The following is a 24,251-nucleotide window of genomic DNA, read 5'->3' as shown; positions in this document are numbered from 1 at the left end:
CGCAGACCGCGTTAAGTTGACTGACTACCAATTGTTGTTGCCACGATGCTGGGGCTACTATGCGAATAATTTCAAACACAAACTGCCGCCAACAGCCAAGAAGGTTCATAATTATTGGACGAACGAACGGCTGCCGGTGGGCTGTGGCTTCTTGAAATGTTGCAACTTGCAACCGTTTGAACGGTGACTACAGGAACTGAGCAGGCCACATCGTCGTTTTGGGGCAAGAGTGCAAAGTGGCGGGTTAAATAGGTTTTGACTACTTGAAGACAGTTCGAGTAGCCTGGCCAATTGCATCGTTTCGTTTATGAAGATTTACGATGTCCAAATTAGCCATTTGTTAGGCCCAATCACGTAGCTGATCCTGGAGTGGGCTATGTGAAAAGCTACCATTTTAGGGTAATTAGACCCCAAGTAATAAGCTGCACATTGGTTTAATTGCCAAACCGAAGAAACCCACATAACAAATTGTCCAAATTGATTGATTTGAAGTATAATTATTCTCATTGCCCAACTGGATTAATTGATTTGTGGTAGGTGTACGTTTCCGTATACATGTTTGATTTATTATACCAATTCTGAATTTGGCCTTTAATGGATATATTTTTAATTATTTAAGTGCTGGATTCATAGCAGAAACAACGCTGAAATTACTGGGAATTTAAAGAATTCTTTTTTGGTCTCTTGCAACAAATTTGATGCACTTCATCTCGGATATCGTCTTCATTTTGAATTACTTTATTTACACAACATGTTCGCCACAATACACCAATCATTCAAAATATTTGTAAACCATACAAAAACATTTCATTCAAGTGTCGAAAGTTGACCACAAATTAACTTTTAAGGGCAGCCACCAAATACCATTACCTTCGCTTGGGCCAAGCACTTCCAGCACCCAATTTGTCTGACTTTTTGAGGGGGAATTATGACAATAACCGCATCGGGGCAAACGTGAATATGGTCGAGAGTGTGTGTATATGAATAAACATGGCAGCCCGCGAATAATGTGAGACTTGCATAACCTCATTTCGCGGCTTATGGGCTCGCGTGCTCCCGTGTTAGGTTTTTTTAAGTCGGCGTGATATCGTGTACGCAGATATAACAGCACAGATAGATAGGAAGGCAGTCGGCAAGTGTACTGCGGATTGGAAGGGAAGCGTGCTCGCTCCTCCAAGACTCAAAAAATGACGGGCCATAACCTATCCATCCCATCCAGTCAACTTCATTTCGGATGAATTTCGAATGGTTCCATCCGTCGACGGCTGAGCGAGTTAACTTTTATGACAACCACTGACCTTTTTGGGCAAAAGACTTGACAGGAAATCGCTGTGGAGTGGCCAGGAAATGATTAATGACTCTATTGATGCATTCGAAGATGGTCCGAAAATGTGCCCAACGAATGCGGATTAATCTATAGAAGGTTATCCGCACCATGTTCAAACCTGAAGGTTTATCTAAGCCATTCACACCTTGCACAACCCACAAAACACCCAAATTATTAGATGAGGCAATGGAACAATATTTCTTCCTCGCTATTATTGCAACTGCCGATGAAAATGCAGGGCGTCGACAAAAGCCAAAAGTTGAGGCAATCCAACTCGAAGGAATCCAAGATCCCAGCAAAGTAAGCAGCGTTTGCTGCAATTATGGATCAATTATGGGTAGGCGACTACTGGAAAACAGCTCTTCCATTTTCGGGATTTCGTCAATCCAAAACTCACGATTTATTATTTTTTCTGTTAGCCACTCAATTGTAGGCACTTTAAATGTTTTTTTAACTTGCAGAATTTAACTTACTTCAAATTTTAAGCTGCTCTAACTCAAATACTAAAGTAACATTTACATTTCATCCCGCTTAGAAAGCTCCTCCACAAGCTTCGCACTTTGGGCCTTGATCTGCTTGCGGTTGGGCACATTAGCCATGGTCTTGTTCTCCTGCAGGATATCGTCCTCGGGAGCTGTCGGAGCCTGCTCCTCAGTGTCCACGGGTTCGTACATATCCAGGCTGGCCAAGAAATCTGCATGGTATTCCTCGACATTTCGCTTGACGGTCGCCGGCTTCAGCTCAACTGCATAGGCCTTCATCAGCTTGTAGATCTTGCGCTTCACCATATGCATTATGTTATCAACTGCGGGGGGAGTAGGCTAGATTTATGGATTCTGTTTGGATGTGAAAGTCAACTCAACTGTTTTCCTCGAAAATCTCTGGGGCAGCGGCCCTCATGTTCAGCATTTCAAATTTAAGCAGCGGAAGCTTTAAGTACGAGTTGGGATACTGGGCACGTAACAATTTTGGCTGACGATCAATATGTCGTAGAATTTCCAACAGATTCCAAATGGTTACTCTGTAACAATAAATAATGTAACATGTAAACCGAAAGAGTCAGCTTTCATGCATCAAAGATAGACACCTCCTAACGAGGTTAAAAACTAATGACGATCGCACGTTAAAAAACACAAGTTCCCAAGTCAAATTTTGTGACGGATTTTGTGTCTTTGTCACAGTCATTTTATCTCTTCTTCCAAATTATCAACTTACCTTAACATAACATATGCATCAGCTCTATTCTTGAGATGCTGCAGTGTGTCTTGTTCGAATTGAATATCATTTTGCAACATTTTCTTCAGGTCCTTAATGCGCTCCAGACGACTAATGTTATAACATTGATAAGAAAAACTATAATACATTATTTATTTATCACCCACTTGATCTCTTCCTCTGAAAGATTGTTGACCAGCACCCCCTTTAAGACACTGGCGCACTTCATCTTGGTTTCCAGCATTTCGTGGGCCAACATGTCATTAACAATCATGCGATGCAGCTTGTCGTTGTTGTCCACCTGGCTCTTCATTCTGGATTATAAAATACATCATTATTTTGGAGTAAATGGAATCCACCAATTACAAACCGTGGATAAATTTCCTTGGCCTGGGAACAAAGTGTCACAAACTTGACCTCTTTGATAGTCTTCTCCACGGCCTTCAGTTCCAGCTTTAGTATCATCATGCTCTGGGTCTCCCTGACATATCGCTTCAGATTCGTGGTCGGAGGCGCCTCCTTGGGCTTGTTGAAATTAATCGATGTGCCGGCCGGTTTCTTAAGAGAGGCCAGCATTTGCAGTTTCATCTGCAAGTTCTTGCGAGACTTGTCCTCCATGTTCCTGAACTCGTCGTTCAGCTCCTTGAACTTCGCTATAGCCGGCATGCCCAGGAACAGGATGTGCTTGATGAAGTTGGACTGATCATCCATGTCACTGCTGAGGGAGCGCAAGATGGGCTCGTAAAAGATTTCGTCATGGACCAGCACCTGAATCATCTTCTTATAAGTATTGTTGATGGTCTTGATGGCCTTTAGGCGCACATTGGAGTTCTCGATTTTTTTGAGGAAAACTCGTGACTTGAGCTCCTCGTCGAGAATAAATTCGTTCTGATACTTGATGCGGTTCTGCAGAAGTGCCCGCCGCAGCTGTTTGGTGAATAGTGTTTGTTAAAAGCAAAATAATATTAATCGATCAAATATCTCAATTCAAAAATCTGCAAATTTAATTATAAAACAAGGAAGAACGCTATAGTAGAGTACTTCGACTATCAGATACCCGTTACTCAGCTAAAAGGACGAAAGGGAAATGGAGATATTCAAGCAGCAAAGCAAGACTGAAATGCGCCACCTACCGGCGGTAGACAGATTTAAGCGTTATGGGCGTAAGAGTGGGAGTGGCACAGGCCGCCCAAACCTGTGGCGCCTACAATTTTCATGCTAGATACAAAATTTTAACTGAAATGTATTGGTCTCGTCAATCGATTGATCCAAAAAAAATTTGGCACGACTACTCTAACGCCCATAACGCTTAAATCTGTCTACCGCCGGTGGTGGCGCATTTCAATCTCGCTTTGCTGCTTGAATATCTCCATTTCCCTTTGGTTCCTTTAGCCGAGTAACGGGTATCTGATAGTCGAAGTACTCTACTATAGCGATCTTCCTTGTTTTTAGTTTAAATATATAACACGTTATTCACCAACCAGCTGTTCCTTGTAGTGCTGCTTTAACTGATCTAAACGAAACTCCAGGCGATCTCGCTCCTTCCTCATCACAAAGGTACGCTGATTAATGTTGTCCACCACCAGGTGAATTGGCATCTTCTGATACAGTCGCTGCATATCCTTGTGGTTAATGAGGAAGTTGCGAATCTTGTGGGTGTTGTCGTTGACCAGAATATTCTGCAACTTTGTGCGCCCATCCCGACATTGCAGCTTTAGGCGCTTGTTCTCGCGAAAATACCGTTGGCGATTGGCCTTCGACTCGTGATTCTTGAACACCAAGCGGCGTGCTGTTCAACATAGGTTTTTTATGGAGCTCAGACCAAGCCACAAGAATAACTTACTCAGCAAGTCGGTCATTCCCTTGAACTGTTCGGTTAATGAGTTGGGCGTCCATCGCTCGTCAACCATCACATGTTGATGGACATATGACATGCCGAAGAATCCGTGGAAGCGCAAGGAGCGCGGATGCACGGGCTTCGGGGCCAGGACATCCTTCTCGCGATTCTTGTCCCTACGCGGTATATAGGCCATACCCCTCTGACGCAATGTGCACGGCGGCATAGTGTGAGTATCTTTATCTGCAGGGGTTCTTACTAACTTTAAACTTGATCAATATGATTGAGCTTCGTTGTGTTGACTTCAAGGATGCTGTATGTATGACACTGTTCTAGACGCCACCTCAAAAGTAAAACAAACTATTTATTTTACACATTTATTTTGCACTAACATTTCATTTCTGTTTTGTTTTGGAGTTGGGCTTGTTCTCAACATATTTTTTAATAATACACAATATATTTTACTCCTAATTAATGAGAATGTGTGCATATTACATACCCAAATAGTTTGCATTTTCCATGAGATTGGATCGAATTGAATTGTAAGAATTCATCGTGACAAAAATATCTTAATTTTCTTGGTGTTCTTTTGTATTTTTAATAGGGTTCTTTTTAGAGAGATTTCACAAACCAATATAAACACAGTAACATTTTGATTCAAACATAAATAGTTCTTAGTAGTATATAATCTGTATTGCACGATCTATGGTTATCTACAAGATACAGTTCGATTCGGTAAGCCAACCCTCAAAGCGTGTTTCATTAAAAATTGTCGGACAAACTCACTGCCTATTGAAATTTTAATAAACTTCATTCGAAACATCAACAAGTGGTCGCAGTTTGCCTTTAATTTTAGTTCTGCGGGCTCTAGACGCATGCTTCGTGTCGACAGTAATTGTAGTTTTAAGATAGTAAGTCCTAAGTATGAGTATAGTTAGCTCAAACACCAGCGTATAAATATTGTCATGAAACATTTTTTTTGTCATTTTAGAGTGTATAATTTAGCTAAATTTACATTGATTCGGGTTTGTGGCTTTTACGTTTACTTTAGCATTAGCTTTAATGAAAATTCCTTACATGATTGTTTGCTTCTAACGATTATTGCGTTTGCGTTGTTGCTTCGCCTACGAGAGTTGACCCACCTACCCAATACGAGGAGATGCGTAAATCGCAAATCCTGGTCAACCTTCATATTTTGTATTCTTCTCTAAAATGCTGCCTAGTTTGGTGAGCAATGAAATTGCATTTTGGCTTGTGCAAAAATATAGCATACTTTTCTGCTTAAGTGTTTAAATTTCAAGGGTAACGGCGAAGGGTCGACAGATTTTGCTTATAGCTACTGCTATATATTCTTAAAGGACATCAGGACCAAAACTGATAGAATGCCACCATTGGGAGTATAGAAGCGAAAGAAGTATAAGCAATTGGGATTGGATGTGAAGCTTGTTGAAGAAACCTTAGAACCATCAAAAAGTTACACACTGAAGGGGTGGTGGGTTGGAGTTGATAAAAGATTTGGAAGTCAATTAATTCGTTTGATTTTGGCAATAATATTCCAGTGCCGCACAAAATGAACAAATAATAAAAAATAATATATTATACAATTTATATAAATTTTATTTAAACATAGTTCAGCGTGTCGGGCTGTAGGAAAACATCTACATACACGTCTTATGCTTTACATTTTCGAAATGAACTACGTATATGATGTCAGTTTTGTAGTTTCGCTCAGAAGCAATTAAATAAAGGTCTAATACAACGTATGCACTAAAGTATAACACATATTAAATAAACGTTGCGGTTTTTTCTAGAATTTAAACATATTATCAACACATTTTACACCAGCGTTGTTTGAATTCGTTAAATAATACTTAATAATTACAAATGTTTTTCTTCTTCTCAAATTAAATTTGGACAAAATTGAAGCTAGTTTGGAATGCATTTACAAATATTTCCTCTTCAACAAATCATAATTTGCTTAATAACAATTTAAAACATATGTATAATAGGTATTTAGCCACCATACTTGACTAAAAGTAACAGAAAAACATTGATAGACGGATTAAAATATTGCAAATTATTACGTTAATCTGTGCAAACACTTGGACTGAGTTTGAAAATATCATTTCTGAATCAGTTTCATGCTTTATCATGTTTGAGACAGTTAACATAGTTCCACTAGATAATTCAACGTGTGTTTAGTGATTGGCGTAGGACACAACTACAGGTTTTGTATAGACTTATCTTAGAGTTCATAGGTATATTTCACATAGGTTACTTTCCGTTAGCTATTTATGGAAATTGTTTCGTTTTTGCTTTCTGAATTTCTCCATTCGTTTTAGCGTAGTATATAAATTGGTGTATACATATAAATAGTCAAACTTATTTGTTTTTCATTTAAATAGTAATAATATAAATATATATATATGTATGTATATAGCATTTGTTTTCGTGTTTGCTCAATGTTCAACATTATTATATAATTTTCTTATCTGCTTCCGTTTTTTGTGTTTGCATTTTCTGCTGTTTCCATAAACTTTATATATTGTTTCTGTAGCGTAGTGTAAACATGTTATATAATGCCATTTCAAGTTCTAATTTTCACTTGCACATGTACATATATAATATATAATAATTGTTTTGTTTAATATTTTATTACGCATTTGTGTCTGTGAGTGTGGTTTGATGTCTGCTGTCTATGAGGTTAGAGCGCTTAGATTGAGTGAGTGAGTGGGTTGCACGCATGAGCTCCTTGTGGACCGCTTATAACGCACCAAATGGGTCGAGTGGGACGCCTTTATTGCCGCCGTTCTGCGTTGGCTGGATGGGTTGCATGATGCCCGTCGCATTACTGTGCGGCGCCGCCATCATCGTCGGTTGCGCCCCAGTCAAAGGGGCTGCTGACTGCCCCATCATACTTGGCTGGCCCATCACCGGCATTCCCTACAAGAGTCGTTAAAACAAGCGTTAGAAATGAGCGTAAAATGTGGGTTCTATTGAAATTCATGCACTGGAAAGGGCAATACTTATAAACTGCTATGATAGACGCAATGCTACAAAATCAGTGGCGGGATAAAGAGTTGTCGGTTGGGCTTCATAGGAGCTTTTCAGCTTGGAAAACAGTTGCTACAAGGGAATCATACGGAAGGTAGTGAGGACTACAGACAAGTGAAACAGTAACTCGCTTAATAACTGAATGCCTACTAAATAAATGTTTTACAAAACCATAACGAAAATAATAAATTAAATAATAGGAGTGCAAGATAATAATGCAATTTAGTTCAGAGACGAGAACCACAGAGGAGGGGCATATATAACACGCGCTTGTGGCCGGTAACAAAATCAGGAAAGATGTCGGGTGTCTTTGAAAGTTAGAAGGAAGTTAACTGGCGTATAGTCGCAATTATACGTTATAGTGCTGGAGATGATAGATTTTCGATTGTAAAACGCAAAGGAACGAAACGGCTTTAAAAATAAATCTAAAATAAAAATAATTCCTCTCAAGGAAAAACGGCAACTCAAGTCAAAACCATAATGGTATTTATTTATAATTTTTTTCATTCTGTTTGAAAATTTGTAGTGGTTGTTGTTCATTTCGTTGGTTTCAGCATCATCTTACCTGCATATAATTTGGCATTACAGGATAACTAGCATGTATATACGGATGATTGATTGTGATTGGCGCAGGACTTACGGTCATGCCATGTGCCTACGTATTGCATATTGATATATATATTGGCATATTGATAGAATATATATTGATATATCACAAACACACATACACACACACAGACAGCATTAACACAGGCGCAGCGTGAGTTGTCATACGTGATTCGTTGTTGTTGTTTGTTTGATTAGTTTCAATATATATTTAGTTGTGATTCAATTTGATTCGGTTCGGTTAACGATTTTCGATTTTGCGGTATGCGTTGGGATAGTTGAGATATAAAGCAAACATAAAATAAAGAAAAGAAAGTAGTTGATAGTTTATATATACTTCGTTAAAATGCAAAATAAAAATCGAAATAATAATAAACTAAAAATATAAAATGGAAATATGTGGTTTGTCGTTTTTGGCCTGCGTGTATAGTGTGTAGACCCTTAATAAACCCATCGTGGACCTGCTCGCAAGATGTGCCACCAAAATTAGCCCTAGTGCTTGTGTTCTAGTGCGCTTTGCTGTGACTCTGTAGTATACGGTGGGGTGTGTGAAAATCGGGGACAAGATTTTGAGTGGGCGAAATAAAGGACTTGGTTTTCACTTTGATTTGGTCTTTCAATTCACAATTATAAAAAAGGACTTAACAACATTTAGAAATTTAAAATGGACTGCGACAATGAAGGAGTATTATATACGTTAATTTACTTTCAATCGTATCAAGAAAATTGTAAGCAAGCTGAGAAAATGTTCATACAGATCAAGAATATACTGTAAATCAAGAGAACCAATTAGCTCAAGTTGTAAATTCATACTGATTGTGCAATTGATAAATAAACATTAATTTTGATAAGGTAATTCACATTAAATTAGGTAAAATAGTGTACTGTACATGAAGTGTAACCTTAAGTGTTGGGTGACACAAAATCGTAAAATAATGAAAGGGAAAACAATGCATTTACATAAGTAATAAAAAGTGTTTGTTTCTTTTCTTTTCTGGCATTGTTTTTTCTCATATTTTATCTGCTTCGGCACGACTTCTAGTGTATTCGAATTATTTATTTTAGTCTCTCGTTAAATTCGAACAAATTCGAGGCAACGTAGAGTTTGGCTTTCTTTTCGGATTCTTTCGAGTTGTTTTGATAATTTTTGAGTAGAGTAGTTCGGTAGACAGTAGAGAGTAGAGTTAGAGTAGGCAAAACTCACCATTGGACGATAGCCAGCACCAGTAGTAGCCGCCATTGGTTGGGGTGTCCAATTAGCACCTGGTTTCGCTGTATTTTTAGGTGAATTCCATTGCACAGGTCTATGAGAATAATGGGGTAAGAGAGTAATGATATAGAGACGACGTCAATGAACACGGCATTTGAATTTTGGGGGTTTTTCTAACTAAACAGAATTCTGCGTGATTTCGAACTATTTTTTTGGATGGACGGTATGTACACATATGGAGCATGAATATGGCTTTGTGGACGGGAAGGTCAGATCGGATGGCTAAGGCTGGAGGTTTTAGTTTTGGATTAAGGGATCGTCAAGGAGCTGTTAGTTCGGAAGTGGCACTTGGCTGATCAAACTGATCTTAAATCGGTCGAAATTGAAGACCATCAGGGATACGATTTAACCATCTACTGCGAGTGAACTGATGGAGATGTGACAACATGGTTACTGATCAACCTTCTGGTTTGGCTTCACTTTCGAACGCACGCACATACATATATCGTCAGTATACTGGCTCGATTTACTCACTTTGCACTTGCCGTTTTGTTTATATTTAAGTTATCAACTAGTGACATTAGTGAACTATCCAAGTCGCCGGTAATAATCTTCCCAGTGCCAGCCGGCGGCTGCTGCTGTTGCTGCTGGTGCAGTTGCTGCTGGTGTTGCTGGTGGTGCTGCTGCTGTTGTAACGCTAGGATCGAACTGCTATTGCTGGAGTAACCTGTGGCGACAACGTTCATTTGATTGCTGTTGTTGCTGGCTGAGGCCGGCTTGAGAACATCGCCCAAGGCGTCGAAGCCTTTGATACGTTTTTACATTTCAGACGATATAGTTGTTTGGGGATAGCCATAGCCAATGCACCGTTTTTAGCAGACATTTATACACAGAGACAAACACAATGGTATATATATATAGTAGATATGCATAAACAATGAAGCCGATGAGCCCAAGGATTTGGTTTTTTGATGTTTGTTGAGTTAGCGTTGAGTTTTTGTTGCCGTCGAAGTTTGACATTTTGGTTTCAAATTGTTTTTTTAAAGTCATTTTTTTTTCATTTTGCCAGCGTAATTATAAAACACAAATATTTTTTAGCGTTTCATAGATTTTAAGTGTTCGAATATGGATTTGTGCCACCAACATTAACATGAGACAATGTGAGGTTGTTTTTAGTTTTGATATTTTTGTTTTTTACGTTCAGTACATAAGAACATAAGAAAGAGAAAAAGAGAAAAAATAACATTTACAAAATAAATAACATGAATTGGCATTGTATATATAAATATTTTGGATTGTTCGATCTCAAATGGTTTTTGACATAGGATTAATAATAGGTTTTTATCTACAAACAGATAACAGATGGTAGTATTATTTACAAAAGCAACCCAAGACAGAATATTTTATGTTAATGGAATTTTTGCATTTTGTTAGGTGTAAGTAATGTAATAAGTTTAGTTTAGAGACGGTAAGCAGATATTACAGAAAGGCTGTCTTTGGAGTATACGGAAAAAGTTCTGACCAAAAATCAAAAATAGAATCTGACATTAAACTAACTTCTCCTGAACACATAAATTCTTATACCGGAATATTACACCGAAAATAAACTTAGTATTTATATATCAGACAATTATAACATTTAACAATCACAAAAACTAATTGGTTAAATATTTTTCATCACGAAAACTGTTTTCAAAAGGCTAGAAACTAAAATCAAAACAAAAACGTATGTAAAGGGACAACAACGCAGCTTCTTCTCAATGACGGAAGGACTCCATAATCGATTAGACAGTTAAAATGGACAAAATAGCTACAAGACACGAGCAGACAACAGTGGGCAAAGCGTGTTCTGGTTGGTGTGGATGAGCATTTGTGGCACAAGACAAAGCTCGGAGGATCTTGGATGCCGAGAGAGAAAGTACGGTGTCTGCTGCAGCACTACAAGCCATAGATGGAGCAAGCTTTGTACAGAAACAAAGCACGCGGGGAACAAATGCTTGTGGTTAATGGTTTTTGTTTTCGTATTCGTTTTTCGTCGAGGAACGGCAATGGTTCACCTGGTGGAAACTGAGCTGCTGACATGGAAGGTGGCAATATCGCTTGCTGTTGCGGCAATTGCTGCCGGTGTTGCTGCTGCTGTAGTTGCAATTGCTGTTGCTGCTGCTGCTGCACATAAAATGCCGCTTGCTGTTGTTGCTGCAGCTGTTGATCCATGAAATTGATATTGTTGCCAAAGGGCGCAGCAACAGATGCAGCAGCGAGGTGGGCTTGGGGCAACGACATATCATCGAAAAATGGATTTGGCAACGACGTCGAAGCTGTGTGAAAGTCAACGCAAACATTTACAGGATAACAATTAAAATAAATATACAAAATTATAATTTTGAAATGATCGAGTATTATTGTCAAACTAACATTGAGGAGTACGGGTAACAAAACAAATGGTAATCATCACGCAAATTCTAAACGAGATGCTAAACTCTGAAGACCCTCCATAAAATATGCGGAATATAGAACATTTCCTAGCCTGCGGTGGAAATTACTTTAACAGTGAAATTAAATCAGGCGTATAAAATAACATGCTAACATTTATTTCAGCATAATTCAAACACACCAAAGTTGGTTGGTATTATTAGCATTGCTATAATTTTAATCAATTAGTAAACTTAAGTGAAACGCTTCGATTTTCACTCAATTTTAAATATAGTTACTAGTAAATAAGCATTTTGTTAGTGACTGCATATTAAGTATTAAAATATGTATTCTTAGGATTACATTGTAGCTTGCAGTTAGGAATGAATGAAGACTGTGGGCTATTGAGAGACTTACCTGCCGGTTCCGTATTACCAAAAACGGATGAGAAATTACTATCGGAAACGAATGCATTTGTAGCAGCAGCGGAGGAAACTGAAGCGCCATTGAAACCTATGTTTGTTTGTATATTTTTGATATTTTTTGGTGGTTTTGTATTCAGTTTTGTTGGGTGTTGTGTGGGCGGTGGACGGTGGGCGATGGTCGTTGGCGTGTTTTGGAAGATTAGCGATTGGTTTGGTTTTTGGTATTCGAGGAGTTGTTTTCGGTATCGGTATCGTTGTTGAAGTTGTTGTCGTTATTGTTTCGGGTTGGAAAAAAACAGTGATGAAAAAATGAAGAGTAACAATACATTAGACAAGAATTCAAAAGAAATCAAAACTTACGGAAATAATTAAAGTAAACAATTGAATCGATAAAAAGTATACTATTATGATTACAAGTATGGATAATGGTGCATGAAAGTCTTGTGCAAACAGACGGCTAGGCCGGAGTGATAAAGAGACAGACAGAGGGTGAGGGGCGTCTAGAGCGCCGGAAAAGTGCGCTCCTCTTAGCTCTGATTTTTACGGATACGACAATATAAATATGTAAGATCACTACACTTACACACCGACTGTTACCTATGTACAGCACGAAATAAACGTAACTCAAATCATAATCGCTAGTCAAGAACTTAGGACGAAATAATAAGAAAATTATAACATGCTACCATTATTATGCATCCACAAATTATTGGCGTTGAGTGCAGCACCTGTGGCTCCTGCAGCGGCTGCTCCGCCGCCACCGCTGGCTTCAAACATGTCGGCGAAGGGATTGCCCAACTGCAGCAGGTCGTCGGAGGCCTTGGTGGCTGCTGCAGCAGCAGCGGGCTGCGCCGACGCGGCACCGAACAGATCAACTATCGGCTGGCCAGCCTGTGCGGCTGGCGGGGACGATAGAAATGGATTTGTTAGTGCAGCGCTAGCGCCAGCAGCACCGCTGCTGGTGGGCGACGATACCTTGGACTAGCGGGGGAACGGGCAGAGAAATCGATTAAACACTGTCTCGTTAACATGGATAATTCGGCTAAAAACTCACCTTGTACTGGTTCATGGCGGCCTCCTCCTCGGCCAGCACCTGGGCCTTGAGCTGCTCGTCAATGCCATTGGTGTTATCGAATTTGCTAGAAGCAGCCGCAGTACCAAATGCAGAGCTGGTAGAAGAGAGGGCAGAGACAGCGGATTTTACATTGCGCTGATTGCTAATGTTTGCCAGGCATCAAAAACAGGTGCAAGTTAACAACCAAGGAAAATCATAGGAATGAAAAACAAAGAAAATATATTAATGGAAAACAAACAAAGGAAATAATATGCTGAAGATACAAATTATAATTATTGAGAAAACACAATCAAACTTCTTTAACCCTATATTGTCTCTATCAATTTTTGTGCAAATTTGTTTAATTTATATTAAAACCTCGCCGCACATTTCCAGATTTCACCTCGGCTAGTACAGCAAAATATAGTCCCTCTATAAAAGCAAAGATCATCTTTAAACTGTAAACTACAGAAGGGCGAACTATTATAAATTACTTCGTGCTTGTTTACAACCAATCAATAGACATAATACTGCTTTTTTAATAATGTACAGCTTTGGTCATTCAAGTAATAAGCTGCTAAAATTATAATTGATTGCATAAATACAAACTAGCAGAGGAAAATATTCAACCAGGTTTATAAATTTTGGTACCAGAGTATCTTCTGTAGAGTTAATGAAGTTTGAAACTCAAAACAATAACCAAAATATCTACTTTGAGAATTTCTTAGCTAAATACTCTTAGACCAACAAACCTCGATGACTGTGTGGGCGTATTAGCTGCGGATACTTTTCGGCCCTCCAGCGTGGCCAAGTGCTGCTCCAAAGCATCTAACAACGAGCTGGGCGCCTTGGTCAAATCGGGAATATCACCCTTGTCAATGCCCACATTCTACAAGCAGAAAATTAACAATTAAATATAATGTATCGATTTTCATTAAGGAATTACAAACCTCTGCCACTTTTAAGAACTCCCCAACACGATCCATGCGCACCAAGAACTTCTTGTACAGATCCAACGCATCGCGCGCATGTTTCTTGTTCATATCAAAATATTTCTCAAGCAAATTAATAATGCCGTCATTGTAGCAAGCAAAAAGTCGTATGAGATCACGAAACAAGAGCATAAAGCTCATATTAATGACGCCTAAAATTAAACAAAGTTATCAAAAACATTTAAGCATTAGGCATTAGATGAAATAAACTTACCATTGGACAAATCGTTGGATTGGCAGTCGAACTCCAGAAGTGCATCCAATTGTGCCTGCAAAACTGGCAAAGTCTTCAGAAGTTTTTCGGCATTCATGCTACGCAGCGAGCCCTCCTCTTTGCTAAAATAGTAGATTACAAAACAAATCAATTATATCATAATTATATACGATGTGTGTCTGAATTACTTACCCTCGCTTGACTTTGCAAAAGTCAAAGGCCATGGCTCGATAGGAGAGCGACTTCTCGTTCAAATATTTGGCGTAGCGTCGAATGAAGGGCGACATGTCGTAACCTGTTAATTGGGAAAATATTAGAAAATTTTCTCGAAGTCAAACATATGTAGGACACACGTATTTTAGGTAATGCCAAATACAAATCTTAAAAACAATAGTTTTTTGTTAGTTAATTTGGATTTTAATCATAAATAAAACGAATTTTAGTAACAACCAGAAAAGAATACGAGGTCCATAGCCCAATAAGGAAAAAGTTGCAGCCAATTGCTAATAGCTTCTGTATTATACTCACCCATTCTGCCACCCGGAACGCCCATGCCACCATCTGTATAAGGTTTATATTGTTTGATTTTGAATATTTAGTTTGGATAATTGCATTTTTGAAGTTGTGGTTAGCCAGCATTTTGTGAGGTATGTGGGTCAGTAAGCGGCGCATTTCAGAATTAATCATTTTTGTTTAGAAATTATGGTTAATTAAATAAAAGTACAAATGATCAAGCCAAACGATCGCGCAGCATTCGCATGAATGGAAAGAGAGAATGAGAGAGGAATGATCAGAATGTAAGCATTAGTTAATAATTTTAAATTGGTAATTCGATCAAAGCTTTGTTGCATATGAAACTCTTTTTAGGCGTCTGAAAGAAAGTTTCGTTATACCTTGTACAGTTCCTTTATCCAGAAAGGAGCTGAGATTGAATGTAGAATTGCTTGACGCCAGGTATTGCATAAAACGCTGAAAAAATATTTAAAAAATTAAATAATTTGCAATTATTGTGATGCACAGTTGTGTGGGTCAAATGAAATGGGAGCACCGTACGAAATACTTAAAAATAAAAATATAATCTGCTGCATGTAAAACAAATTATTTCATTCATATATTATATTTTACGATGAACTAACTGACCAATAGTCATTTTGCATCATACTTAGATTTTTAACCGTAACTAAAAACACTTATAAAGTGGTAAACATTTTTTTGTTCTGAGAAAAAACTAAACAATATTGAGTTTATTAGTTGTTTTTAGTTTCGTGGTTACTTTTTAAAAATTTCAAAGTTTGGGCCACTTTTTGCAAAATGGTATTTTAAACCAATGAAAACTAGTTTCTTTCTTTTTAATATATACACAGGCCATTACTGTCAGTAAACTAAACATTTTACCGAAAACTGATTTACTCATCTTTGAATTTAGAAAAACCTACGCATAAAACTCTAACATAAATAACTTTACTGTCTTTAAGAACAATTCATATTACTTTATTCGTGCCATTACTTTATTACATTATTATGTCGCCAAATCGTCTCTTCAGGAGATAGGACTGAACAAATAGGAACAAAGAGGAAGGAACAAACAACGATAAGCTCGGTCAGAAGGGCACACAAAAATCGTGGTGCGCAAGTAATTATTAAGCATTAAAGAGAGTCAACAGAAGAAAGCATATGTACAGATTCTCGTAACGTACGTGACCTTTTCTATGGACACTGCCCACATTCTCTAAATCAAATTTCACAAAATAGATTACCTCATTTGGAACGCTTGAATGAAAGTAAAATATCGAAAAAAAGCTATACGCCCCCAAGACTCACACAGACAGCAGATACATGTATGTACAAGTGATAAATATACAAATACAAACCTCATTGCCATATGCCATCAGATGATGTGTGGTTATCAGCGACTTGTAGACGACAACCCAGTTGGCGTTCTGAGAACGCTCGATAAGTAAATTGGCCAGATGAGGTATCGACACATTCGGCTCGTTTGTGCAGTGCACCAAATCTGCAAGAAAACAAAGATAAGCGATTCTATTAGTAAAAAGTTATTTACAGATTATAGAAGTTAGTATACAGTCGATGCTACAAAAATAGGGAAACCAAACCAATCAAATTTAGAAAAGCCTATGACATTCTTGCAAACTGTGAGTAAGAACTAAAAAAATTCTTCAGCTGGTAGATCTTAACTTGCCATATCAAGAATATAAATACCTTATAAAAAATTCTTGTTGAATTAAATCACCCTCCTAACGGATTCTATCGTTTTTTAAAGTAATAAACGCTTCCCCTATGATTGTTCAGCAAACTATTGTGATTAAAATGTTATGCATACATATACATATATGTATGTTTGCTCAATAGTTAAAAAATTATAAAGTTGACCGCAGATGTAAGTGCGAACCTCCCATAAATTTAATAATCATGTTTTTGCGACCCATTATCGGTCGCGACTCTTCGTTGTTGTTGGCTTATCTTCGACTTCTCTTTGCAACGCCCATCAAGCTAAGAAATGAACTCAAATAAGTTAGGGACGGAAAAGTGTCGATGATAAGCGGCTGGATCCCATTGGGTCTACTATCATGCGGTTCCATTCGAATCAATTCCCATTTCAGTTGCAAAGTGTTTGTCGCTGAGCGGAATAATTGCATGCGATTCGAGGGGCGTTGTAAATGCCAGAGCAGATGTTCCCCGGCCTTTTGCTACATTTTGTTTGGAAGACTTGACGGGCGCCAGACCAGTGATTCATTGCATAAATAAAAACAAATTTCAATAAACAGTAAATGTGGAAAATTGATTGGCCCTTGTGAACAAGCTCGTTCAAACGAATACAGTGGGGTGCCGCTAATAAAAGTCCGTTGGAATTGACTGCATTTTTTGTTGAATTTTTAACACCGTTATGTTAAATAATTCAATTACTGGCACTGGTACTTATATTTATATATCTTTCGGATTTGGACAAACACAAAATATAACTCAACGCCAGATGGCACGTTTCCGCCACCAAAAATCTTTTGATAAAAGATTATTTCAACCTGTGAAAAATTGATTCATTGGAAATGCTGATTCATTATTTAAGACATAAAAATAATAAGTTCTTGTTTTTAAAAAAAGGGTATTATTGAAACTCCGTGTATCCTGTGGAGTAGCTATCACTCGAGTTTGTGTACAAACAAATATACAGACTTATATACAATCTAATGAAGTAAATGCGGCCGCAAGGGTGTAAGTTATGGCTTATCGAGCCTCTACTGTAGATGTAAAGGGCAGTCCATTGATACTACATTTTAATAATTATTGCCCACTTGTGTTGTAGGTTGAAATAATCCCGGTTCTTTTAATTTGGTTTCTGGTTATTCAGCTATTGTTGTTTCCGTGAATAGTCAACTGGTTTTATTTTAAAGCCGAAAGTCGTTAGCAAAAGAAAATAGAGAAAATATGTAAAACAAATACATTTCATGATGGGGCTCTACCTGTTGTGGGCCTGTAGAATGTACACATACTCCAGAGATCATGTTTTAAAACGAATTTATTATTGTACTTCAGAATTGATGTTCTACATTGTAATATACATATATGGACCATATGTGGGACACAAACTAAAATCATATATTTTTAGTGGTTGACACACAGGCCAATTCATTGAAACTGAAATACAAAGTTTATGTGGCAACTTACGCCCCATGGTATTGCCCTCTTTTATTCCAATTTACTCGTACCACCCATAACTGATGACTCATCTCAGAAAAGTTTTGCAAACTAGCAAAAAAAAGGGGGTCACCACGCGAGTAGCGATAGCCGAAAAACCAGATTCCAACAGGAATGTCGTTAAGATATTGGTCTTATTAGAATTTTTTGCGAACCCTAAAGGTCTTAGCAAATTCACCGAATTAGGAAGACCTGTGCATAAATTTAGCAAGCAATGACACCGCAACAACAACAATCGCTGCTTTCGTAGGCGTTTCAAGCCTTTCAAAGCCCCTACAAACACACGTGCACCCGTGGGAAAGTGACGTAACATTAGAGAGAGAGAGAGTGCTGGATGGGTTAGAAAGAGAGGGGCAGTGCAATCAATGATGAACGGAGTCCACAAACAGCAGCAGCTGAGGCACAGGTGCAATTGTGGGTGGTGGTAGATGAGTCTGGAGCTCTGTGGATCGTAATCAGTGGGGTCGTTTTCAGAAAACTTTGTGATTTATCACACAAAAACAACAAACATACGGAGATGGAGTGGAAAATCCAAGAGACTCGAACTGGTTGCAACTGAATGAGTATTTGTTTTACTTTTGCAGCCAGTATTAACTGTTGTAATTGTGAAGTGCACCAAGAGAAATTTAAAGCGAAACTCACACTAAAAATGAAACACTAAACGCCTAAAAAATTTAACCTTTTAAAGATTTTAAAATATATTATTTACATATTTTTGGTTAAGCATTGCATTTTGAAGAGTTATATTCTAATTATGTAGTCAAAAAGCCTTCATTCAAAACTACATCGATTGCAATGTGTGTAGATAACGCTTATATGCATGTATAATATTTGGCAAACTGCAATTCACTTATCATCAATAGTAAAAAATTGTATTTGAAAATACTTCGCATAATTATAAAGGTAATGAATTTTGTATATTTGTTATACATTTAATTTGTATTCCAGTATCGAACGTTTACTTCTTTAGTTAACTGAACCCAGTGCACGTATGAACATATGTAGTTTTATCAATTCCTTAGCCAGAGGGCATTTTAAGTACGACTTTTGTGGTGCAAAATAATTTATTGCTATTTTGATGTTCCCAAAGACCTTGTAAACACAGTCTTCTGTTAGAATAACTTTCCTAACTTCAACTTTACAAAAATTAAGGATTTTGGTTATATTGACTTGGCTATTTTTTATTAGTTGATAAGGGCTCAAACAAAGCATGAAATAATTTCGATGCTGAGGTACACATTTTCCCCTTAGCCATTGTTCGAAGGCTATATTTTTTCTCTCCGTGTCCTAACTAGGAAATGTAACTGTGAATTTACGCAACGAGAGAGAGTGAGAGGAGAAGAGAGAAAGAGGGGGCACTCACAGTCCAAGTGCTTCTTCTTCGGGCCTATGCATTCCTCCGTGGTGGCCTTGCAAACGGACTTGGCGAGTCCTTGGCCCGCAAGGCTGTGACGGGCGGCCAGCAGCCTGTCGTTGATCGTTTGCCCTGCCATGGTCATGATGAAGCTGTTGTTGTTGCCTTCGCTCTTCCTGCTCCCGCACGCTGGCTTTTATTTACTTGATTAATTTAATTATGCACCCAAGGAGCAGACCACACCGACACACACGCAGATACAGAGAGGGAGAGAGTGAGAGAGACACAAACACGTATGGGGGCTGGCTAGAGAGAGAGAGGTATTGATTGATTGAGAATATTTCCAACGGGAAAATTCAGCTACGCGAGCTCCACGAAAAAATAAACGATACAGATTTGGTGTTTCCTACGTCACAAGCACTACACAATTTAACGCCGCGATTTATGCGCTCTCTAACCGGTGCCTAACGCTGAAACGCGATTTTTTAATTCTCTATTTTTCCTCTGCCACAAATCGATAATGGCGACTGGCAAGTGGAGCGAGCGTATGAGCAATGTCCTAACGCCTCTGAGAAGTGGGGCCTGCGTGTGTTATCGATATGGATTTTCGACGTAAGGGCGGCAGATATCGACTGCGCAACGTAAGAGTATACAAGTAAGTTTGAAAAAGCTGAGAATCTGACGAGGATAAACTAAATACTTCCTTAATATACATAGTTTTAAAGGAATTTGAATTATTCTGTTTTGTGAAACAATTTTAAAATTTTTTTGAAGTGTTACAAATTTTGGGAAGCTTAATAAAATATGCTTACTACTTTTCAAACGTATTCCCTTTAAGTTATTATGTAGAATGCAGATGTCCGTACCTTAAGAGTGAAGAAAAAAATCTATGAAATAAATTTAATTTGATGCGTTGGAATTCCCCTTATCAAAGATAGCCAAATTTGTCCGGAATTTGGCCTGAGTGCACACTGTCAAAACGTAACGTAACATAACGTAAGGTGACTGGCGAAGGTTTTTTGTTTCGAGTAGGCGGTCATACTGGTCATTAAAATAAATAAAATTATACTAAAAACAGTAGTTAGCAGAATCAGCAAGAACGTAATAAAATTGTAAGATGTTGAATGGACAGATTGCACACAGTTATCTGGAGAACTCGTGCACGCTGCTGATACCTCGCCCGCCTGCCGCAAATCAGTCCTTAAAGTCGTCCCAGCCAGCAGCAGCTGGTGCTGCTTCTTCTTCCGCCGTCGAGGAGCATGGCCAGGGGACGTGCTCGGGGGTGGCAGGAGCGGGAGGCGCGGAGGCGTTGCATGTGGATCGCATAAGGAACTGCGATATATTCGTCGACGCGCACGATCTTTACTTTTACGCAGACGTCAAGCTGTACAAGTGAGTCACTGCGTCCAATCTGGCACACCCACACTGGCGAAATTCCAGCGATATCATTACGCATTTCCATTTCCTTTCTCGTACAGATTCCACAGCCGCCGCACTTTCGACCTGCGGGAGCTGAAGACGCTGCTGATAAAGTACAACACGACGGAGAATCACTACCAGATCTGCCTGCGTTGTCTGCCCCTTACAGCGGGCGCCCAGGAAGGATCGGGGGGTGAAAGAGGAGGAGGCGGTGGCACGGGCGATGCACCCAAGCCAAAGAGCGGTCGAAAAGACTATATTGCCACCTTCCTGCATCTGCCCACGCTGGCCAACGCCACCAGTGCCCATTTGCCGGATAAGGAGCCCCTTGTCCAGGAATGGAAACTAAAACGCATCACCGATCAGTGCCAACTGCAGCTCGACGGCCACGAGCGCACCTACAAGCTTACCAACCACTTTGGCTACGGCTACGCTAGCAAATACAGCGGTCCACTGGACACGAGTGAGGTGAGCATTCCGTTCCGAGTTGCCCCTTTCCCATAAACTAAACCCAGATGTTTCCCCAGCTGGACAGAGCTACTTGCCGCGTGTCGGAGCCGCATCGCATGAGCCCTATCCAAAGGCGACAGGAGCGCGTGGTAGACGAGATGAAGCGCTTCTCGCGCGAACAGTACAAAATGAACTTTGTGGAGCTACAGGTTCCGTCCGGTCACCAGAATCCTCTGCGCTATAAGCCGAAAATCTACGAAACTTCCATGACTCAGGAGCAGGCGCATCTGCTGCACAACATCAGCCGGGAGCAGACGCGGGAGCAGCAGCCGTGCGACATTCTGCGCCAGAATGAGATCGATTGCGGGCTAATCAGCATTCTGCTGGCCATATGCTACGATGTGCGAACGACCAACAATGAGGCGACGTGTGAATCTGGTTGGACGCGCAGCATCCTTTGTCCGCTGTACTGCTATTTTGAGCAGTTCGACAACTACCGCGACGTGTTGGTGGCCTTTCTTCGGCGAATGATAACCTACCCGCTGTACCGTAACTTTGAGCTTGGCCGCCAATGTGTGCGGGATGCTATCGAAGTCTTAAAGGGCGGTCGAAACTGGCTGATCAACCAGCTGCTGCTGACACACCAGCAGTTCAGCAGCGGGGAGCCCAGTCGTGATAGTTTCAATACCTACTACTTGGAGGACTACATCCGATATGTGACCAGTCCAAGTGCCTGCAGCGACGAGCACATGCGTTTGCTGGCCCGCAACCTTAAAAACGTTCTGATGGACGTGAACAAGCAACATCTGGGCCTGGGAGTGACCGAGATTGAGACTGAGCTAATCAAGGAGCTGATGCAGGAGATGCGCATTGATGCGGGCAGCGAGGGCTCATCGCCGCACCAGCAGGGCCATGGCGATGATGAACTGGACCTTGATAACGACACGTCCGGGCAGGAGGACGAGACTACGACTGATGATGACAGTGTCATAACCGACTCCTTCGACAGTATGGACATGGACATGCGATTGATCGAGAACGAAATTGTATATGAGGATGACGAGGAGGATGAAGAGGACGATGACGACGATGAGGACGGGGACGGGGCAGACGATGATGACGACGAAAGCAGTTCCTCCACCACCACTAGTAGCGAGGCGGAAGGAAACAGCGTCATCGAGCAGTGCAGCAACAGTGAGACCGCCGCCAGCATCAGCACTAGCACCAAGTAATAAGTCACTTATCCCCAATCCGGCAAGTCCTGCTCCTGCCTTGCCCAAAACAAACAAGCAACACAACCAACTTAATGTCAAAGAACGGAGGCTAAACAGTGATTACTTTTAAAATTAAAACAGAAAGTAAAATACATAAACAAAACCAAGCAAAAGGATGTACATTTACAAAAAAAAACCCAAAATATCTACTTAAATCTTAATTGTACAATAATTTTATGAGACGCAAACTCAAAGATTTGTTCACGCCAAATGCGAAAAGATATTTGAATATTTTTTCCCCTTTGCTCTAAAATAACTTCGATTATAATTACACATACAAGTAAATCAGAACTTTAGCATTTAGTGTGGCATTAGAGTACGAAACATTTGAATTTTGAATTCTGAAAAGCGAAATCTAGTTGTGCATTTTGTATATACATCTATAATTATATAGATATCGATATTGTTGGTGCTGCAAGCAAAGAAAACTAAACAAATTAATAAAATAAAATAGACATGTAAAGCAACCCGAAACAAAAACCTAAATTTTGGGCAAAAGTCATGATGGAGTTACCAGTTAATGTTGAATGTCATTGAAATCAAGAAAAAAATGTGAAAGAAAACTAATAAAATGGATAATACATATTTTTGTATCAAACGTGACTTAAATGTCATTTAGTTTTTTTAACTACCTATCAACCGCGACCCGTATTAAAAAGTTGCGTGACAATTTTGTTCATGAACATTATACTTTTTGAATACTATTGATTTTTGGAGTCTAAGGCTTTAAGATAAATAAATATTTTTTCTATGTGAGAACCGATACATGTTTTTATAAAAGCGGCGAACTCCATATACATATACATATACTTGTTATACCAGTAACTATTAAGAATCATTAGCAAATCCGATCTAGCCATTTCAGTCTGTAAACTGTAAAAGCTAGAAAGTTGTGACTAAGCATACAGATTCTAGGGGTTCTACGCAGCGCAAGTTTGTTTCGGTGCAGTACCTGTCCACGTTAAATCTATCCGGCGTCCACTTTTTTGAAGATTTGGTACCGGTAGTCAAATAAATAGAGAGCCTTAATTCGTGAAAAAGATTGGCAAAAAAGGGTGTTTGTCAAACGATGAATTTTGGTAGGCTGCTTCTGACCGGTTTTATACAAACACTGTTTTTAGTATTATATGTGGACTTAAGTACACGTAGTAACTTTAGGGTTATTCGAGTGCGCCGAAAACTATGCATTCCCGGTTTGTGGAAGATAATAACCATTTAGTAAAAGAGAACACAGTTTAGAATTAAAATTACAATAAATAGCTCTCTGAAAAATTGTTTGGGTATTGAAATTTAACCACAATGTGGAGTTCACGTCCGGAAAGTATACACCGAAGTATGCCAAAGCCCATTTTGGATTCTCTGGCTTAAATCGCGTTTGGGTCTTTTATAGCGACTTAAAGTTAAAAGACAAATTTTATTTATATTTGCCATATCTCTTACACCGATTTCCCTTTTAAGTTAAGTAAGTATGAACAAAAGGAACTCAAATGCCAAAACACATTTTTTTAAAAGTTCATCTAGGGCGTTAGTTGGCCATATTTCGCGAATCCTTAACGTGTGGTTAGTCTTCAAATGTTGGTTAAATTCATAAAACAATTGACAAAGGTTTTTTAATTTTCCGCCATCCTTTCTATGGATATATGCAACATTTGTCCTCTAATTTAAAGCATTATAAAACGACAGTCAGGGTGCCT

The 24,251-nt window shown here is 39.1% G+C and overlaps 3 protein-coding genes across 26 annotated transcripts; 1 reads left to right on the top strand and 2 right to left on the bottom strand.

Moving 5' to 3' along the window:
- Positions 1-1,689: 1,689 nt before the first annotated feature.
- On the bottom strand, positions 1,690-4,718 carry LOC108017099 (probable DNA double-strand break repair Rad50 ATPase). Its single transcript, XM_036818913.3, has 7 exons — positions 4,386-4,718; positions 4,024-4,331; positions 2,913-3,469; positions 2,710-2,856; positions 2,543-2,653; positions 2,191-2,348; positions 1,690-2,132 (listed from the first exon to the last, which is right to left on the bottom strand). The coding sequence occupies exons 1-7, from the start codon at positions 4,603-4,605 to the stop codon at positions 1,843-1,845; spliced, it is 1,791 nt and encodes a 596-aa protein (XP_036674808.3). The 5' UTR covers positions 4,606-4,718; the 3' UTR covers positions 1,690-1,842.
- Positions 4,719-5,975: 1,257 nt separating this feature from the next.
- Positions 5,976-19,965, bottom strand: lap (phosphatidylinositol-binding clathrin assembly protein lap). Of its 24 annotated transcripts, none has more exons than XM_036818897.3 (16): positions 19,424-19,965; positions 16,218-16,360; positions 15,240-15,315; positions 14,875-14,907; positions 14,539-14,641; positions 14,347-14,468; positions 14,091-14,284; positions 13,893-14,029; positions 13,141-13,255; positions 12,773-13,067; positions 12,079-12,174; positions 11,307-11,567; positions 9,784-10,054; positions 9,244-9,343; positions 7,999-8,088; positions 5,976-7,322 (listed from the first exon to the last, which is right to left on the bottom strand). In XM_036818897.3, exons 1-16 carry the CDS (start codon positions 19,557-19,559, stop codon positions 7,143-7,145), a joined length of 2,352 nt encoding a protein of 783 aa, XP_036674792.2. In that variant the 5' UTR covers positions 19,560-19,965; the 3' UTR covers positions 5,976-7,142. The 24 variants fall into 24 exon arrangements, with proteins under 24 accessions (XP_036674792.2, XP_036674795.2, XP_036674789.2 ...); XM_036818900.3 differs by having other exon boundaries at positions 12,815-13,067; XM_036818894.3 differs by having other exon boundaries at positions 13,141-13,303; positions 19,424-19,963.
- Positions 19,966-20,430: 465 nt separating this feature from the next.
- On the top strand, positions 20,431-23,155 carry LOC108017108 (protein SHQ1 homolog). Its single transcript, XM_017084066.4, has 3 exons — positions 20,431-20,806; positions 20,893-21,301; positions 21,361-23,155. The coding sequence occupies exons 1-3, from the start codon at positions 20,532-20,534 to the stop codon at positions 22,513-22,515; spliced, it is 1,839 nt and encodes a 612-aa protein (XP_016939555.3). The 5' UTR covers positions 20,431-20,531; the 3' UTR covers positions 22,516-23,155.
- The last annotated feature ends 1,096 nt before the right edge of the window (positions 23,156-24,251 follow it).

The sequence above is a fragment of the Drosophila suzukii genome, chromosome 3, assembly GCF_043229965.1.
Source record: "Drosophila suzukii chromosome 3, CBGP_Dsuzu_IsoJpt1.0, whole genome shotgun sequence".
NCBI classification, from domain to species: domain Eukaryota; kingdom Metazoa; phylum Arthropoda; class Insecta; order Diptera; family Drosophilidae; genus Drosophila; species Drosophila suzukii.
The sequence above is the reverse complement of the archived record's forward strand: the minus strand, read 5'-3'. Positions and strand labels throughout refer to the sequence as shown.

Bases quoted from the DNA above. Each gene is read 5' to 3' on its own strand.
- lap (XM_036818894.3), bottom strand. From the start codon at position 19,559: ATGACCATGGCAGGGCAAACGATCAACGACAGGCTGCTGGCCGCCCGT. The intron at 14,642-14,874 runs GTGAGTATAATA...CCCAATTAACAG, and splicing joins CGTTCCGGGTGGCAGAATGG to GTTACGACATGTCGCCCTTC. The intron at 13,068-13,140 runs GTGAGTTTTTAG...TTCCCCCGCTAG, and splicing joins CCGCCATGAACCAGTACAAG to TCCAAGGTATCGTCGCCCAC.
- LOC108017099 (XM_036818913.3), bottom strand. From the start codon at position 4,605: ATGCCGCCGTGCACATTGCGTCAGAGGGGTATGGCCTATATACCGCGT. The intron at 2,857-2,912 runs GTTTGTAATTGG...TTTATAATCCAG, and splicing joins GCCAAGGAAATTTATCCACG to AATGAAGAGCCAGGTGGACA. The intron at 2,133-2,190 runs GTTGAGTTGACT...CTCCCCCCGCAG, and splicing joins AGAGATTTTCGAGGAAAACA to TTGATAACATAATGCATATG.
- LOC108017108 (XM_017084066.4), top strand. From the start codon at position 20,532: ATGTTGAATGGACAGATTGCACACAGTTATCTGGAGAACTCGTGCACG. The intron at 20,807-20,892 runs GTGAGTCACTGC...TTTCTCGTACAG, and splicing joins GCAGACGTCAAGCTGTACAA to ATTCCACAGCCGCCGCACTT. The intron at 21,302-21,360 runs GTGAGCATTCCG...ATGTTTCCCCAG, and splicing joins GTCCACTGGACACGAGTGAG to CTGGACAGAGCTACTTGCCG.